Genomic DNA, 17572 nt, shown 5'->3' with positions numbered 1-17572 from the left:
TTAAATAATTCATATGATTTCGTCCTATGCTAGGAGGGATATATATCTATGTTTACGTTTGTTTTCCATTACGTTTCATTATTGTGAAGTTGTCACAGTAAGCACGTGCTGTCTTAGATATTTTTCAGAATGCCTTGCGATGTTGTCTGCCAATTAAGTTACCGGATTCTATTGACACATACATGTAATATTAATGTACGTATATATTATATAACAAACAATGTCAAGGAAAACATGTACAGTGACACCATAAACCACGAAATTCTTTCTTTCATCAAATTACTGGGGGATTATTTTCAGTCTATGGAAAAAAAAGATGTTCAATATACAGTCCTACATTAACATACATTATACACTCTTAGTGTCTCTAGTATTAAGCTGGTTGAATATATACATTTTAAAGTTATTTGTATTTGTCCGTAGTTGCAGTAAATGATTATTAAAGGCTCAGCATTTGGAAGTCCATATTCAAAAGCAAAATTGCAAAGGAGAGAGAAGGTAATTACTATCATTGAGACATTAAAACTCACATGTCAAATGAAAACAGATATACCATGACTATATGAAAATATGACGAAAAGAGCAAACAATGATTCAAAAATAGTTTCAAAGAAATCTAAAAATAGAGCAACATAAAACCCTAGCTACTAAAAAGTAAAATTCCAAAAATACTGAACTCAGGGGGAAATGAAATCGGAAAGTCCGTAATCACATGGCAAAATCAAATGACAAAACACATCAAAAACGAATGGACAACAACTGTCATTCCTGACTTGGTACAGGCATTTCCAAATGTAGAAAATGGTGGATTAGACCTGGTTTTATAGCGCTAAACTTCTCACTTTGTACGACAGTGTAATTAAATTCCGTTATATTTACAATGATGCGTTAGCTAAAATAATAGTAATTTGCAGATGTTCAGTCAAATTTCACTGCGTTAAATTTTGTCAATGTTCACACATATTCACTATGGTAAATTTAGTACTGTGTATGCAATTCCTTTTTAGTCAATTCTTATGTTAATTTTTTCTTTGAAAAGACTGTTCAGTAGTTAACATTGTTATTTACCTATATATATATATATATATGTTATATATATTATTTTAGATTTGTTAAGATGATCATTTTTAAAGTCCGTGTCTGTCGATAAACACATGTACAGTACATGTCTATCTAAGGACCAATCCTTATTGGATTGAATAAGGTGTGATTAAACTTTACTTATGATTTGTTTTTATTCTTCCTTTTGTAATTTCTTTGATGTGGAAGAGTGATGACCCAATCAGATTCCGCATGGAGCAGAGCTCTTCTTACCAAAAATGTGCCTGTACGATTAACACTTTTAAAACCTTTAGAAATTACAAAAGGGTGCAATGCTAGATTTTAATTATATAACCATGAATTCACGTCTCCATATATATATTTTGGGTTGTTTTTCTATGCATTGTTATGACGTTTTCAGAGGAAGCACATGATGCATTTCATTGGAAAATATCTCACTTTTAGTATAGTTTGGATTGAATTTCGATCGTTCTATGCCATTCAAGATTTAAGTATAGTCCTATGCTATATATATGTTTTCGTTTGTTTTCCTTTATGTTGTTTTTACGTTGTCACGTTGTTAGCGACACAAGCCCTTAAGAGCCTCTAGTTAATATTTACCAAAGTCTGTGTCTTTCGATGTACGCATGTACAATACATGGCTTTCTTATGACCAACCCTTCATAAATTAAATAAGGTGTGATTACACTCCTTTTGATAATGTTTATGGTGTGAAATAGCAGTGACCAAATCAGATTCCGTATCCAGCAGAGCTCTTCTTACCAACAAATTAAATGTGCTCACGATCAGCACTTTTACAACCTTTTAAATATTCCAAAAAGATGCATAATTCATCTTATACTACAACCTTGAACTTAAATGGGCATGTTATTTTCGTTTGTTTATCTATGCATTTTTCAGAGGTATTTCTGCAATTTAAGTAAAGTCCTATGCTACGAGAAATTTATATATGTTTGTGTTTGTTTTCTTTTACATTGTTGTGAAGTTGTCATGGGAACAACTTGCTGTTTTAAAATATATTTTCGAATGCCTTGCAATTGTTGTCTGTCAATAAATATAACGGATTTTTGTGACACTTACATGCAATAATACTGTTGAATACATTATATAATTAACAAGGTCAATGAAAACATGTACATTAACACCATAAACCACGAAATTCTACTTTTCATCACATAACTGGCGTATAATTTCAGTCTAAAATGAAGACAATCACTGAAGAACGGTCTTACATTTACACCATGCTGCCATATGCGTTTTGTATTATATTATGTTAGCATGTTCTGTGTTCATTATTTGCTTAACCTTTTCTGTTGAGGAAAATAAATACTTATTTGACTGGAAATTGAAATCATCTTCCACCTCCCATGTAGCAAAATACCAGCATCATCTGCTTTTGGATTTTATATCTCTCAAATCATACGTAACTTACAAGCTTTTTGTCATCGCATAAACTTTTAGAGAGGAACAAACTGCTATCCAAAACTGTTATCCTTTATTAACCTCATTAACGACATTGAAAATCAATCAGTAGCTAGAAAATTTGAAGGAATGAGCCAAATAATTAATATCATTGTTACTGAATGCAGACATAAGTTAAATATAAATTTTGAAAAATAAAGATTTGAGTACATGAATGCATCTGCGGCTATACTAAACGAACATTCTAGAGGCATACGTTACCATTGTGAATACATACGTTAACAAATTTTGGATTAAACGTATTATATCAAGTTCAGGTAAATAGTCATAATCCCAATATCATCAAGGCAGCTTACTTATAAAAGTAAGAGGTATAGCAACGTGAATAGCAGAGTTGATAGGCAACCGCACGGCATTCCACAACAGATCTTGTATAGTCCTATTTAAAAGACATGAATATTTTGACAGAATTCAAACGTGAAAAATAACGGCTTAGTTTATAGAAGTATTATGTACATAAATCAAGTATGACAGACATGAACAAATGACATCGACTGCATTACAGGCTCCTGACTCGGGAAAGGCACGTTAAAAATGTGTTGAGCTTATCTTTCATAAAGATAAAATAAAACTTATTAACCCTAGTCAGGAGTCAGAACATAAGGGCAGGAAATTTACCCTCAACATGTGACATCTATCAGTTACTAATCTTGTAAAGTTCCAGTAAACAGTCACGTCCACGTGTAACAATCCACTATAAGTGGACGGATTTTGGGTAACAATAGGTGGAATATATCCGTGGTCATCAGCATTACAACTTTTCCGTTATAGACATTACAAAAAGATGGCATCAGTAAAACTTTAGAATGGATTACTAGTAATTCAATTTTGATACTAGCCACTTCTGATGCAGTAGCTTCATTGTAAGCAATAACCCTCTATCAACGAATCATCATGATATGAAACACAAGTCTAGAATATTGAAATGTTACTAAATACAAATGGATAGTTAAAGGTGCAATAATTAAATTAGATTTTTTTTGTCTTAAAATGCAATTATCCAAAATGAAGACATAATTCATTTCTTGTCAAACCGGTACTTGGTGGTAGGCAGACGAGGAAGTTGCATGGACGCGGCTGAAAAAAAAAAGAACAAAAGAGGTGTGGGCGAATGGCGGAACTAGACTCCAGTGTTTTCTGATTATGTTCTTAATGCATACGAGGGCCTGTGAGTATTTAACAGCCGGCTCTATACGGTGAAGGTCCTAAGCCACGCTAACTGGATATAGCATAAGTAAATTGGACGTTTTGAATGTAGTTACCTCTTCAGTTATCCAGTTTCCAAAACGATAGAAGCTCTGATGTTAGCGGTCTGTTTTCCTCTGATCATTTTAGACATCTCAAATTTGGGTTTGGACTCATTTTAAATATTATATTTTAATCCCATCCTTCCGCTTAATTGACGGAATTTGTCATAATTGAATAACAAAATCACTGTGCATGAAAAGCATATAAGATATTTTAACAGTACTTTGTAATTTATGTTCTACCTCTCATTAGGATGCACATAATTTCTATGTTATTGAACTTATTTTCAAATGTTGCACCTCACGCCTGCACGAAGTACTTCGTATTTGTCATTGGCGCAATATCCTGGTCCCCAGGGACCTACCCACATAACGCTGGTGTCAAAATCACGCCCGTAGAAACAATATCCCAGATGTGAAGCTCCTTTTGTACAGTAAAGTATTTGTATACTGTTCTCCATTTCTGGATCATTGTAAGAAGACAATTCATATGGCAAGTGTATTGCAGTTCCATTGCTGAAACTAGAAAATGTCATATTTATTTCTTTTAAGATATAGTTGTATAACACTTTATAGAGTTACATGGAAATCTTCCTGATTGATGTGGTGCATTAGTTCGAATCTTGAGTTTCACAGTTGTAAGAAATAAACCCTGCTTTTCATTTTAGTATTTCAAACAACATCCTTTTTTATTTAGGGTTTCTATAAAATATTATGAAAACTTGACGATACATGGTCATTTGAGCTGGTAAACAGGGAAAGGAGGTCAACAATTGATTACGAACTGCAAATGATGCTTATTATGTTATATGCAATGCCCTGTTATGTCAAAATTTGATTATGGTACTAGACAGAATAAACTTACCTAATGCCAGGTATTATTTTTTTTTTTTTTACATGGAACAATAAAAAAATAAATTCTGCACATTTTGTCAACAAAACGCCAATTCAACTTATAGAGATAAAACGATGATGATATTACTCCGACAATTGATCATTACATTTTACGACGTCAGAATGTTTTGATTTATCTAAAATAAGATCAAAGTAAGGCCAATAAATATTGCTATGTTGGCAAAAGAGCAATATTTTGTAAAATGACCAAATAACCTACAGTCTTTATAATGTTTTGATCTAGGATCTGTGCAAAATTATATGCCTCTCAATCATATAATATTCTACAATGTATATGTGATCATACAGATTTAAAATTCGAGAAGCCATTTTTCTGTTTCTTCCTAGTACGATTTCAACTTGCTCTGATTAAATGAATATTGTTTTCTTTGTTGACATATTTGTTTGTTTTATTGTGATTAAGATTTTACACACTGTCGACCGCTGTTCCCCTATTTTTGACATTTTTACCTTTTTTGCCTAGTTTGTTTTGTTCACACATTATCGTCAATATAACGGAATTTTATGCGACTGTCACATACGTAAGAGGTTCAGATAGATATTAAATCATCATTAGAAAATATATGTTTCAAGTCAGGAATATGACATTTGATATCAATTCGATTGCTTTGTTTAAGGTTTTGATTTTGCTATTTGCTTAAGGACTTTCCATTTAGAATGTTTCATAGTATTTTTTTATATCTTACTTTTTGCATAATACATTTGGTGCTATCAAAACGCTTTTCTTGATTTAATTGTACAATGAATGCTAACAACAAAAACTTGTTCTATAATACATGTTGAGCTCAAATGCACATAAAAAGAATGAAAAAAATTCTACTTCAGTCAACTTAGACTGAAGGTTTCAGAACCTTATTTTCTTTACAATTCTAAATTAACCAACAGCACATTAAAGAAAGCACGTCAACAGACAACCAACATGGGTGCCCACCAAGACGTAAATAAAAATACCACTTAAACGAGTCGTGGTTTTCTTCATTGTACAAATTACTCAGAGGAAGATATAAGTGGATGTCCTTTGTTATTTGAACATAAACCATGCCATACTTTACCCTAATAACTCTTTCAAATTTTGGGTTTGAGACCATTGTTACGAATACAATAATGTGTACCTATTACTCATCATACGACAGACAGTGGTAGCGGCTACATCATCCCATACCAAATCGTAGGCGCAGATTTTCCAAGTTTCTCCCTGTCGATGGACAATAACTTTTCCATCACTTTCTAAAGATACCGTCATCTGGAGTTCTACAAATAAGTTGTATTTTAAGAACAATGTTGCATATACAGATCATTTATATCCCTTCTATGTATTGAATATATCTTTGAATTGTTATCCCTCAAGTATTTGTTTATTTTTTCCCCTTTACAAAATTATCAAATAAACAACACAAATGTTGCTACAATTGATCATTGTCGCTAGTGTTTGGGAATACTGTTAAATTGTGTTGCTCTATATTTATATTGTTCATGATATTTCATGCTAATACCGCTTTGCATACGCTATCTGTTCTAATATCAACCCATTTGGTGTGATAATTTGATTGATTGGCAATAATTTTTAAAACGAGGAAACTAACATACCGGGATCGCTGGTTTCATAGAACTTTATGAATACTGCATTATCACTATAATGGTAATCTATGTGTCTCACTGTGTTGCAATGTCCCACATTTTGTTCTTTTCCATTACATTCCAGTATTAGCCACTTTCGTTGACCATTTTCATACACGAATTGCTTAGTGTGCATTTCACCGCCATGTCTGTAATATACATAGTATATATTTAAAATATATTCGATAGAGGCTCACAGAAAAGATAAGAAATAGTACTTAGTAAATGAACAGAAAAAAAGGGTATACTATCAATATGCATATAAAACCATAAGTTTCTTCAAATATAGACAATGTAATTTATCATAGTATCTCCTGTTCTGGCTAAAACTGTGCAACTAACACTATGAAGTTTCGTAAAACAATTATACCCTATAATGGCCAGTTGATATGCACCACTTGTCTTCAAAGTTCAAAACATAGGGCTCTGTTGCAAATTTTCAACATTTATATGCCACGAATGTCTAGCCGTTTAAATGTTTCCTAAAATCATGTTCTACCCTCACTTTTAAAGCTTTCAGTCTTCAATTTGATTTCTATCTATGTGTATTTCTACTGGTACAATTCCCTAGTTGTGATTCTATGAGAAGAAACATAGAAAAATATCTTGTCTATGATGAGTTTATTTAGAACCAGTAGAGAAACAGTTCAAAATATCAAATATCTTCCAAAAGAGGCGCAGTGTAGGGAGCAACTGTTTATCTTTAAAAAGGGGGCGGGGGTAATTGTTTTAATTTTCTTTTCTTGCAAAGCGCTAACAAATTTATTTAGTTTTTCGACACGATCAATTAGATTACTTTTTTTCAAATTTTAAACTATAAGGTATGGGGGGATTTGTATTCAGAATTTTTTTTTTGTCATCTGCTTGACGCAAATATGTTTTTCTTCACCAAATTAGGGATCAGAAATTTTTTTTTTTTGAACTTAACCCCCCCTCTTTTCCCCCTTTTGGAAGTTAAATAGTCGCCCCCGAATGAAACAGTTGTTTTAACAATATGCAACCTGAATGTAAATTCATAATTGATACACAACTCGCTTGTTTGTATACATCACACGTGAGAAAATCATATCAAATACGTAACACATAATATTTCAACCCTACGAAAATATCAATGTTAATCTGATTATAGTAATATTTGAATTATATTCTATCAAAGAGGGGCGAACAAATACCAGAGGGACACTCAGACTCATAGATCGAAAATAAACTGACAACGCCATGGTGTTATCAAACTGTTTTAGGAATTTCAAAGATGGAGATTCTTTGCCAATCACCGTAAAAAAAAAGTCTAATATGTTTTGTATTTCCTGTATGAAAAAATTCACAAATTTGTAAAAATACTAAACAATCATTTCTGTTTATACATCATAAGCAGTGTAACTGAAAAAGTATGTTTTAAGTTCTATTGAATAAAGATATGTTTCTTACTTCTTTTTTTACACCAATATGTACTTTCAACTTTAATTTGTTTGTTTATTTAATACTTTGATTTACACAGAAAAAAACATACCTGTATCCCAATTGCTTGCAGACAACAGCTAATTTTTTTTATTGAAAAACCATGATCGTAGTATACTGGAGACCAACTGTCGTCATATTTTATAAGAAGATGTCCTTCATTTTTTGAATTTCCTCTAAATAACTGTATTTCATAATCTTAAAAACAACAAATAAAAAAGTTTGCAACACAAACAGATGCTCCCCAAATCACACTTTTATTGGGGAATGCAAATATGAGTCCACTGTAAAATATGTCGTGTATTTATAGAGTCAAACACAATATCCATGGAGCAAAAACAATAAATTATTCATTTTATGAGTAATTTTCCAGTTGCAGCAAATGCGTTTTAACAAATAGTGACATACATGAGTTATCACCAGGAAGGTTTTAAACAGGACTCTATATATATGATGGTGTTTCTTCCAATCTTACCAAGGCACTCATGGTAGTGACAGACTTTGCATGGGTTAACAATATTTATTATACTTTATTACCCTGCGTTTTCACGTTAAAATGCTAGATTATGATTAGTTATAATGACGGAGACAAGCTATTATTTCCCATAATATTTTATCACCATTCAAGGAGAAGCTTTCGTTTTGTCATTGTCTGAACGTTCCATGATTAGGAAAACATCTAACATAAATATTAGAATACAAGAATAATTTTATAGAACACAATGTTTTGTTGTTGATTGTATTATATTTTATCAATCTATGCACTCCACCCTATGTAGTTTTTTTTCATAAATATCACTCAGTTATTTAAAATTGTACAGTTTTGACTTTTATTTTGCATCAAAAACTTTTTACCAATGCTTGTGTTTATTTCAAGATTGCTTTGTTTTTTTCCTCCTTGAGTATATGTATTTTAAGTTTTCATATGATAGATTAATGATTACTTTGTAGTTACCTGGGAATGGGTCTGACCTACACTCTAATTCTACAGTATATGCGTGAAGAGAAGAACACATATATCTAAAATCTTTGAAAGCCCACAAACGTTCGGAACACTGGTCCAGGTCTTCTGAATTCCAAGGGCATTCTATACCGCCTAATAATACTGGTCCTAAATCTGACCTTCCATTATTTGTTTTGTTTACCAAAATATGACCACCATAACTAAAAGAATAAAATGAATCAATAGTAAGTATAATTATAAGCAAGAACATTGTAGTTTTGTATAAAAATGTTGAATGGTATAATTAAATTAGAGATTGACTCTTAAGGGCATACAATACAGTTTTGATTCCGTTTTTACAGTTTGATGACAATTTCCGTATTGGCTATTTTTTGCCTGATTAAATCAAATATGTAATAAAAAATATACCTTCATGTGCTACTTTTTGAGTAAAATGAGGTCGAAATTTTGTATATTTTCTCAAAATTCAGATTTGTGGACGTATTTCTTTTTCGAAAGAAAGACATAACTTTTAGGTTTAAAGGATAAACACAAATTGGTTTTTGCTTAATAATCGGTTGTTTCTGTATTTCATAAGTATCCTAAAAAAAATATGCAATTTTTTTTCGGAAGTAACTCATATTTATCAAATGTTCATGAATTGAGAAAAAACGTCATTTTTTGCTTCATGTTTATCAAAATTTAAAAAAAATGCACTATTTACAGTTTCATAAAATTTTGGTCATATAATCTCCTTGCAAAATTAAACAAAATGTCGTTTTAAAAAATAGGGGTCCATGCACTCGCTTTCAAATTAAATCCGTTTGAATGATAAAAACTAGTCCAAAAATGCATCTTTTCCCGGTATGTCACAGTTTGACGTCGCGAAAATAACATTTTACGTTAGCAACATCATTACCTCCCCTGTAACTGTATCGTATGCCCTTAAGATATCAAAATGCAGCCCTGTGATCTCAATGAATATGATTGTTTTAGTGATAAACTAGAATCTACTTACGTAAATCCTAGAATGTGACAAAACAACGATGCCTCAGAGGTTCCCATACGAGAACTACATACAGATCCCCAGTATCCATCTCTAAAGTACTCCAGTCTGCCTTTACCGGTGTCACTTCTAGGTCCTATCAGTCAGAACTTTACATCTGGGACTAAATATTTTACAAAATATTGGTTTGAGGTTATATAGGTCGTTGTAATTCATGTTTTTTTATTACATGCTGTTTATATATAACAATATTACTGTCCCTGAACCAATTACATCAGCATTTAATGCATATTTAATTAGTTAGAAGGTTCCTCTTGATTTGACGGGTCTTTGTCTAACTATTATTCTTTGAAAGTATCCTAAATGACAGGAAAAAACAATTTCCTAAGATGGCCTTTTTTACACCGAATTTGATTCATTTATACCACACGTAAACATATTCTGTGCAGAATATGTAACTGAACATTTCCCCGCAAAAGCATTACAATGTTTAAAAATGGAAGCTTAAACAAAAAGTAAAATAACAAAAATACCGAACCCCAATGAAAATTCAAAACAGGAAGTCTTTTATAAAATGTCAAAATCAAAAGTTCAAACACATCAAACGAATGGAAACATTCCAAGAGGCCATCAAAAACACAAGTTCAATGAAAAACAGACAGCAATATGCCCAACGACGAAAAGAATAGGGTAGTAAACAAAACATTACACAGAAAACTTAACAATGACTCTTAGATTCTAACAACTACATCATTTGGTCTCGGGGGAATAGTTTTTAATTAACAATCATACTACATCTTCTTAATTAATAAAGATTTAGCTACAAATCGACCAAAATTCTTAGTTTTACCGAGGTGCTCTGGAAGGGTCAGCAGATATTGCTTGACTAGCAACTCCCGCCATGTTAACCTTCTTAAATTTTTGAAATGGTGAATTTTTACACCATGATGTAATTCAAAATAAACTTACTTATACCCTATCATTTTGCACATCATATTTGCTCCCGGGTAGCCAAGCCACTGTTTTGTCACAGTTCCCCAAATGTTGTTATGTAAAACTTCGACTCGTCCTTCGTGTTCTATGTTCGATGCTGCTAAACGGACACGTACTCCGGATCCTGAGCTATCTTTCAAAAGGATGAAAATAGAGGTTATTGTGCCACATTTGTGGGGAATTCGATTTTCAGTAAATTTTTGCAAAAAGACTAATACGTTTTATTAAAAATTGTTAACATATTCAAAATGTTTTGATATGATTGAAGAGATATAAGTAATCTGTTAATATATTTACAAGTACTTTAAATCTCTAAAACCCTCACTTTTAGCAAAATTCTTGCTCCATTGTTTATCAATCTTCATCGATAAACTCGAGTGAAACATATCAATTCTGATTACTATATAAATAAATAAATGCAGTGACTATTAAAACATTTGAAATATATTAAAAACTAGAGAGATGATAATTAATAGAAAAACAACATAAATATTTAAGACCAGATCACTAGTAAATTTACTGGAGGTTAGGCTCTTCTTTTAACAGTAGATTTGTATCTGAGTTGACAAATATAGATCATCTATTACTCATAGTATCTGATAAAAAAAAATACAAAATTACGAAACGTTTTCAATGAATCACGAAATTGAAGTCAATGTCAAATGAACCCTGCCAGACAGACAATGTAAAATGAACCCTGCCAGACAGACAATGTTCCATATACTATATATAATTGTCCTATGGCTTTTTATATTTTAGAAAAAAGACCTGACAAAAACTGAAAATTGTCCAATGAACAGTGAAAATGAGAACAAGGCAATATTCAAATTGTTAGACGAACATGTAGACCTGACAATCATTCACGCAAAATATAGTGGTAATATTGCTAACAGCATTTGAAAAAAAAGACCAAACCACAAAACTAAACATAAATATAACTGTTATATATTCATATGGTCTTAGTCTGGGTACTTTACGTAAAACTTTATAACTTTTATCAAACTTTATACAATCATAGATATTCTAGATTTTACATTATTATCAGCTTTGAAATAAACAGACAAAGAAATAAAGGATATTTTCAAAATGTTTAAGAATTAGTGTATGAAATAATTAAGTTTTGATAATATCTTTCTCGCCGATATCATAAATTAATAATCGTTTCCCGAGCGAAGATGTATCCTTACAGAATAATTGTATTCATGTTAGTGAGCAAGTGTTGACATTATCAGAAATTAATAGGATTTTTCCCTAACAGATTTGAAATGTTGATAAAAATTTGTTTATCATTTATAAAGAGGTAAAAATTATAATTTTCACATATAGTAAAAGATAGTTTGATTGTTCATGATTTTCTGTATAATTATTAAGGACTGTTGGAGTATCTTTTGGAATTCATGCATGCTGTTGACACCTAATTCTCTTTTCAGTGGGGTAATACATAAAAATATTGTTTTGAACTTTGTTACGGGAAGACAACATGTTTCAAGTAAACATGCGCTAATATGTGGTCTTCGTAACTAGATGTACACGTAGAACGAGCATTTAAACACCAACTAAAATTATTATTACGTGTTAACTAAACCACAACCGTACTCCATTCGCATATGAGTATTTACATCTTCGTTGGATACATTCTTATTATCAATTAAGTTCCAAGGAAGCGTTCGTTCCTTTCCTGTTTCGTTAAATCATCTGAAAATGAATCACAAATATTTGTTCACACCGCAGTAAAAGAAATTTTACGCATCTAAACCCAAGCGTTTGACAAAGAGCATCTACTTCAAACTGTCCGATTCCTTTATAGCATACAACGCCCCACACACCATTTAAGAAACCTTCAACAACACCTTCTCTTGAATTCTGGACCTCAAAGTCTGGTATTACCAAACGGACAGGAACATCTGGAACTAAAGCAATAAAATCATGAATTTAGCTGTATTTAACATTTTTCACAGAAAAGAAAAATCACTGTTGCCAAAAAAAACTTTTGCTGCTGGCAAATTTGATACAATGATTGCCTTAAGAAGCGTAAAAAACGAAATAGTTAATCCTGTAAGATTAAGAAGATTGGTACCGAAAATGATGAAAGATAGTTTATGGCGAAACAGCCCGTATGAGATAAACTATATGTGAACAAAGATATATGGGATAAAAAAAGATGGAGAATCGTATTAAAATATTTGAACCATAACAGTGAGCTATCAATCACGGGGGGTCTCTTCCTATATAAAGGTATATACATATATGCCGTTGGAATATCACCAAGGATTTTTCTATTACTCTTTGTCTTTGTTAAATTAAAAAGGTTTTAAAATCCAATGTTGAGAATGCTATGAAATATGTGCTTGGGAGTTTTGAAATATATCGCAGGTAGAGTAGTACTAGTTTCTAAAGATTTGTAAGTTTATTTTAAATTTATTTCTTGTTAAAACGATTTTATTTTTAACAGATTAAAGTTTAATTAGTGGTATCTTCTTCGTCTTTATTTATAAGTATCTTATAAGCTGTCTAGAGCTAAAAATATTGGAAGGAGCTTTGATTCACCCGTAGACATATAGTAGAAGCTTTGAGCAACTAAAACAAAATGTAAGAAGTTTTGTGCAACTCGAAAAAAAAGCATGAGTGGTATGGAATTTCTACAACGTCGTCCAGGTCGATCAGCTCAAAAGACATGCATACTACATTTTGTTTTTACCAAGTTCTCAGTTACAAATGTATATAAAATCAAAATCATTTGTAGCGTCACATCGTTAATTAGTCCATTCATCTATTCCAAATATTCAAAAAGAAGAAGGTCATTAATTTATATTATACACATGGAAAAAAGTATTGCAACACCTTGATTTTTTAAAATTTGAAAAATCAGCCTCTTTTTTTGGATGGAATATAATAAAATATTTGTACAATATTATTGAAACATAGTTTATGATAACATTGGCATTGAAACGAACAAAAAATGTTTGAAAAAAAAAATGATTTATATAACCAAAATTTTAATAACAAAATGAAGTGTTTTTTTGTACAAAAAAATGCATTTTACAACTTTTACTGTAGTCGAACCTTACAATGTCAGACATTTCAAAATTAATCTTCAGATGACTGTTCACATCATGGTTGATCGTTATACGCCAAAGAATTAGTACTTTGTGCGCAGCCTCCATTCAAACGGATAACCGCATCTAAACGTCTTCTGATTCCTGCCAAAAATCGACTAATTTGTTGCTAAGGTAGCAGCAACCATTTCTGATGAAGAGCATTGTTTATTTCATGATGTGTTTGAACTGGGGTGTCCTTTCGCGCACTTTCCGCCCAATAGTGTTCCATATATGCTCGATATGGTTCAAATCCGGGCTACGATCCGTCCAAGGAAGTTGAACCGAGTTCCATTGGAACAATGGATCTTCCTCCACGATGCTAATTTTCAACTTTAGCGAGCTCTGCACTACATTGGATAAGGAAAACTGTGTGTCTGTTTGTAAGCAAAGGTATCTGAAATGGTCTTATCGCACGATAACCAGTAGCGATGAGTCGATCACGAACAGTTCTTGTTAAAAAGCTCCTGTATGCCCACCACTCTCTTTTTAGGATTGTATTGTATGCAATGGGTTTCCTTCTGACCAACCTTCATTATGCTTGATTTTCCCTAGCAAATGGTATAGGGGGTCTTCTTTATCTCGGAAGGTCTTGAATATCGTTTAGTGCCTTATTTTTAACTCAAAACGACTTATAGTGGAATGGTGATGACCAACAATACGTGCAGTTGTTAAAGCGACATCCCTGCTTCTCTCATGCTGATAATATGCCATCTTGCTGCAGTTTAGAGTTGTCGAAGACCCATTACAAGTGTCAATCACATAACTTTAAAAACTTGGTTATTTAAAGTGTTGAAAACAATGAGGATGAAAACATCTGTTTTGCTGTTTACGGGTACAGTAGCTGCATGTGCATATAAAAACTTATCGATTCGATATTTATTGATTAAGCTCAGGTGATACTTAAATCATGTTTAAGTTGTTCTATTTTACCAAATTATATCACAAAAAAATAAAAAGTGTTTTTTTTTATTTCAATTTCAATTTGGTGTTGCAATACTTTTTTCAATGTGTATAGATCAAATCACAAATTCTCCAATGAAGGTATGGATTTGATGAAACAATATCACAGATGTCAGGTTCAAAGATTGACATCAGTATAACAATATCACAGATGTCAGGTTCAAAGATAGACATCAGTATATTTTATAAGAAGAACTATACTTTTTGAATTAAGGAGATAGTAACTAATGATGTTCAAATCACGTAAATTGATTGGAATGGGAAAAAATAAAGCTACTTAAGAATAACTGAGGAACTCACATTACGGTCAATACGAGGAAGAGTCTTCTTCTCTGCATGTTTAACCAATATTCGAATTCACTCATTAAAAAAAATCGGGAATAAAATTCTTCAATAATTTGATGGACCAGATGACTATACTTCTTTTTTAAGATCTAAAACAGCAAAAATGCCATATTTTAAACGGTTAATTCCTGTAACAATAAGGGCTATATGGAAAATTACTTATTAATTATTTTACAAATGGTTATTTCTGATGGTGGACTGGCACTTTCAAATACTCAACGGTCTCTCAAATGAACTACATTATTTCTTTTCGATCTTTTAGGAAACCTCATAAAATCTGTTTTGTTATCATGTGCTTTTCGTTTAGGACAAATAGCTATAGTCTAATCAGACAAAGGTACCTGGTTGTGCGCACGTTAAATTGATGCCAAAAGCCACTGTATGTCATGCATATACTCAGTCCGGATATCTTTCTTGACCATGTGCTATTAATTTTTATCTGTCTTTGATTTTACATCCATTTTCACACAGATGTGAATTGTTGGTCTTTGGTTCGTTCTTTTTATGTATATATATAATCCCTTTTGTCCTTTTTATCTATTATTTGTTATTGGTTATCAGGTTGATATTTCAAACCATATATTTGGTTATATGTGTGAATTGTTTTCTGTCTCTTTAAAGAACAACCAACAAGTCCCGTGAAAAATATGTTTGAACAATATTAAATAGAAACAAAATTAAGAAAACAAAGACGAACAAAAGAACAAAAATAAAACCAACAACGATGGATGAAAATAGGGAGAATCGCTATAAAATACCTTCCAAAGGTTGTAATCTGCAAGTGACTCCAACCACAAGGTTAATGTCACATTCATCATTTTTTTTGTTTGTAACACTGGCTGATATCTGTGTCCCTTACCAAACAGCGGATTCCAAATATACACATTCTTTTTTTTATTTCTTTTCTTCCTATAATTTAGATGAAATACACGTCTTTTATCAGATTGAGTGCGTGCTTCCCCTCCATATCTGTGAAAGAAATCACATGTATTCATTTGATTTAACAACAATTGTATCTATATTTTCATATTAGTATTGGGAAACTATCGCAGTTGACTGTAGGTTGAATACGGCTATGATGTTTTGGGCATATTTTCATACAGATTTTAACGTTGTGAACAGCGTATTAGCGCATCCATGGCATTGTATTGTAAAGTTTTTAGCGTTCCTGATGAAGGCCAACCCGGAGAAAATATAAAAAAAGCGCCTTGAACAGGACAATATTATACTATGTTTTATTTGATTGACTACCAATCCTGGTGGAGGGGTATCATAAGCTCAGTAGGTAGTGCATCAGATTATTTATAAACTTATCTAACTCTCCCGTTAATAAATAAAGAAATTATTAAGAAACTGCGGTTCCAACTCTCTTAGGGAAAGATGATTGTAGGTTAATTTATGAAAAATTTCTTTTTGACATACTGCGTTTAACGTTGCAGATCATTTAAACATCCCTGGCCTTCAAACGTTCACATTTGAGTGTTCCTGATGTAGGTAAATCGTGAAAACGTATAGGACGCTTTTTTTTTGAAAAACATAAAAACTATCATGAAGGCTTCCAATGCCAGTTGATAAATCAGCGGCTCTTTCTATTAAGAGTCAAACACATTTCAGTATAACTTACCAGCAATTCTAATCGTAATGTTGTTTTTGTGAAAAGAGTCGTAGAATCGCCAGTTTCTGTCATAATTTTATCTGATCGAAAGCAAAATCTAAATGTATGTTATTATTTAATGTTATCCTGTAAATATACGTTTGTTTTTATCACCTAAACACATAAAGTAGTAATATTATTTGCTGTTGTCGTAAGTTATTTCATGTTTTGTAGACTGTTGTTTCTTTTAGTTGTATTTAATATGCCACGGAGATGTCAGTTTATCTTAGATTTGTTAGGTTAAATGTCATTTTGGTATCTTCCTTTTCTTTTCCCCATGTGATTATTTCTGCACTAAATTATCTAGATTAAATAAGCCTGTTCATTTATGAACAAACCTAACATAATTTTAAAATGTTTAAATAACGTAACTATTGTTATGTCAATTTTAGTTCAAAAGATGCCTTTTTTCATACCCCTCCATTGATGAATGTGTACTAACCTATACTTTGGTCTGAAAAAGTGTTTTATTTATTGTTTGAGACTGGATTTTGAGTTAGCTTTCAAAAACTTCGTGTACTCTAGATCTTTAATTGGTATTTTGAAACTCTTTTGGTTTTATTTATATTGTTTTATTTATAAAACGTCTTTTTGATTTTGATCATCTTGCAAAAGTTATAAAAATATTCAAAGTCAATGAATCATGACTGATCAACATGGCTAAACAATCTTCATGTAAATGAGATGTGTCAATGCTTATACAACTGCATACAAAATACCATCATGACCATTGACTCATCATAAGTTGTTCCAAATCTAAAAACAAACATTAACTAGTAAACTATAGAAAAG

At 31.7% G+C, this 17572-nt stretch overlaps 1 protein-coding gene across 1 annotated transcript; it reads right to left on the bottom strand.

The window, feature by feature from the left end:
- Nucleotides 1-3508: 3508 nt before the first annotated feature.
- Nucleotides 3509-10094, bottom strand: LOC143084413 (uncharacterized). The gene is made up of 6 exons (XM_076260791.1): nt 9743-10094; nt 8737-8945; nt 7834-7979; nt 6294-6472; nt 5819-5957; nt 3509-4313 (listed from the first exon to the last, which is right to left on the bottom strand). Exons 1-4 carry the CDS (start codon nt 9787-9789, stop codon nt 6461-6463), a joined length of 414 nt encoding a protein of 137 aa, XP_076116906.1. The 5' UTR covers nt 9790-10094; the 3' UTR covers nt 3509-4313; nt 5819-5957; nt 6294-6460.
- Nucleotides 10095-17572: the final 7478 nt, after the last annotated feature.

Source organism: Mytilus galloprovincialis, chromosome 7, assembly GCF_965363235.1.
Source record: "Mytilus galloprovincialis chromosome 7, xbMytGall1.hap1.1, whole genome shotgun sequence".
Classification (NCBI taxonomy): domain Eukaryota; kingdom Metazoa; phylum Mollusca; class Bivalvia; order Mytilida; family Mytilidae; genus Mytilus; species Mytilus galloprovincialis.
Note: the sequence above shows the minus strand (reverse complement) of the source record. Positions and strands in the feature narration are given on the sequence as shown.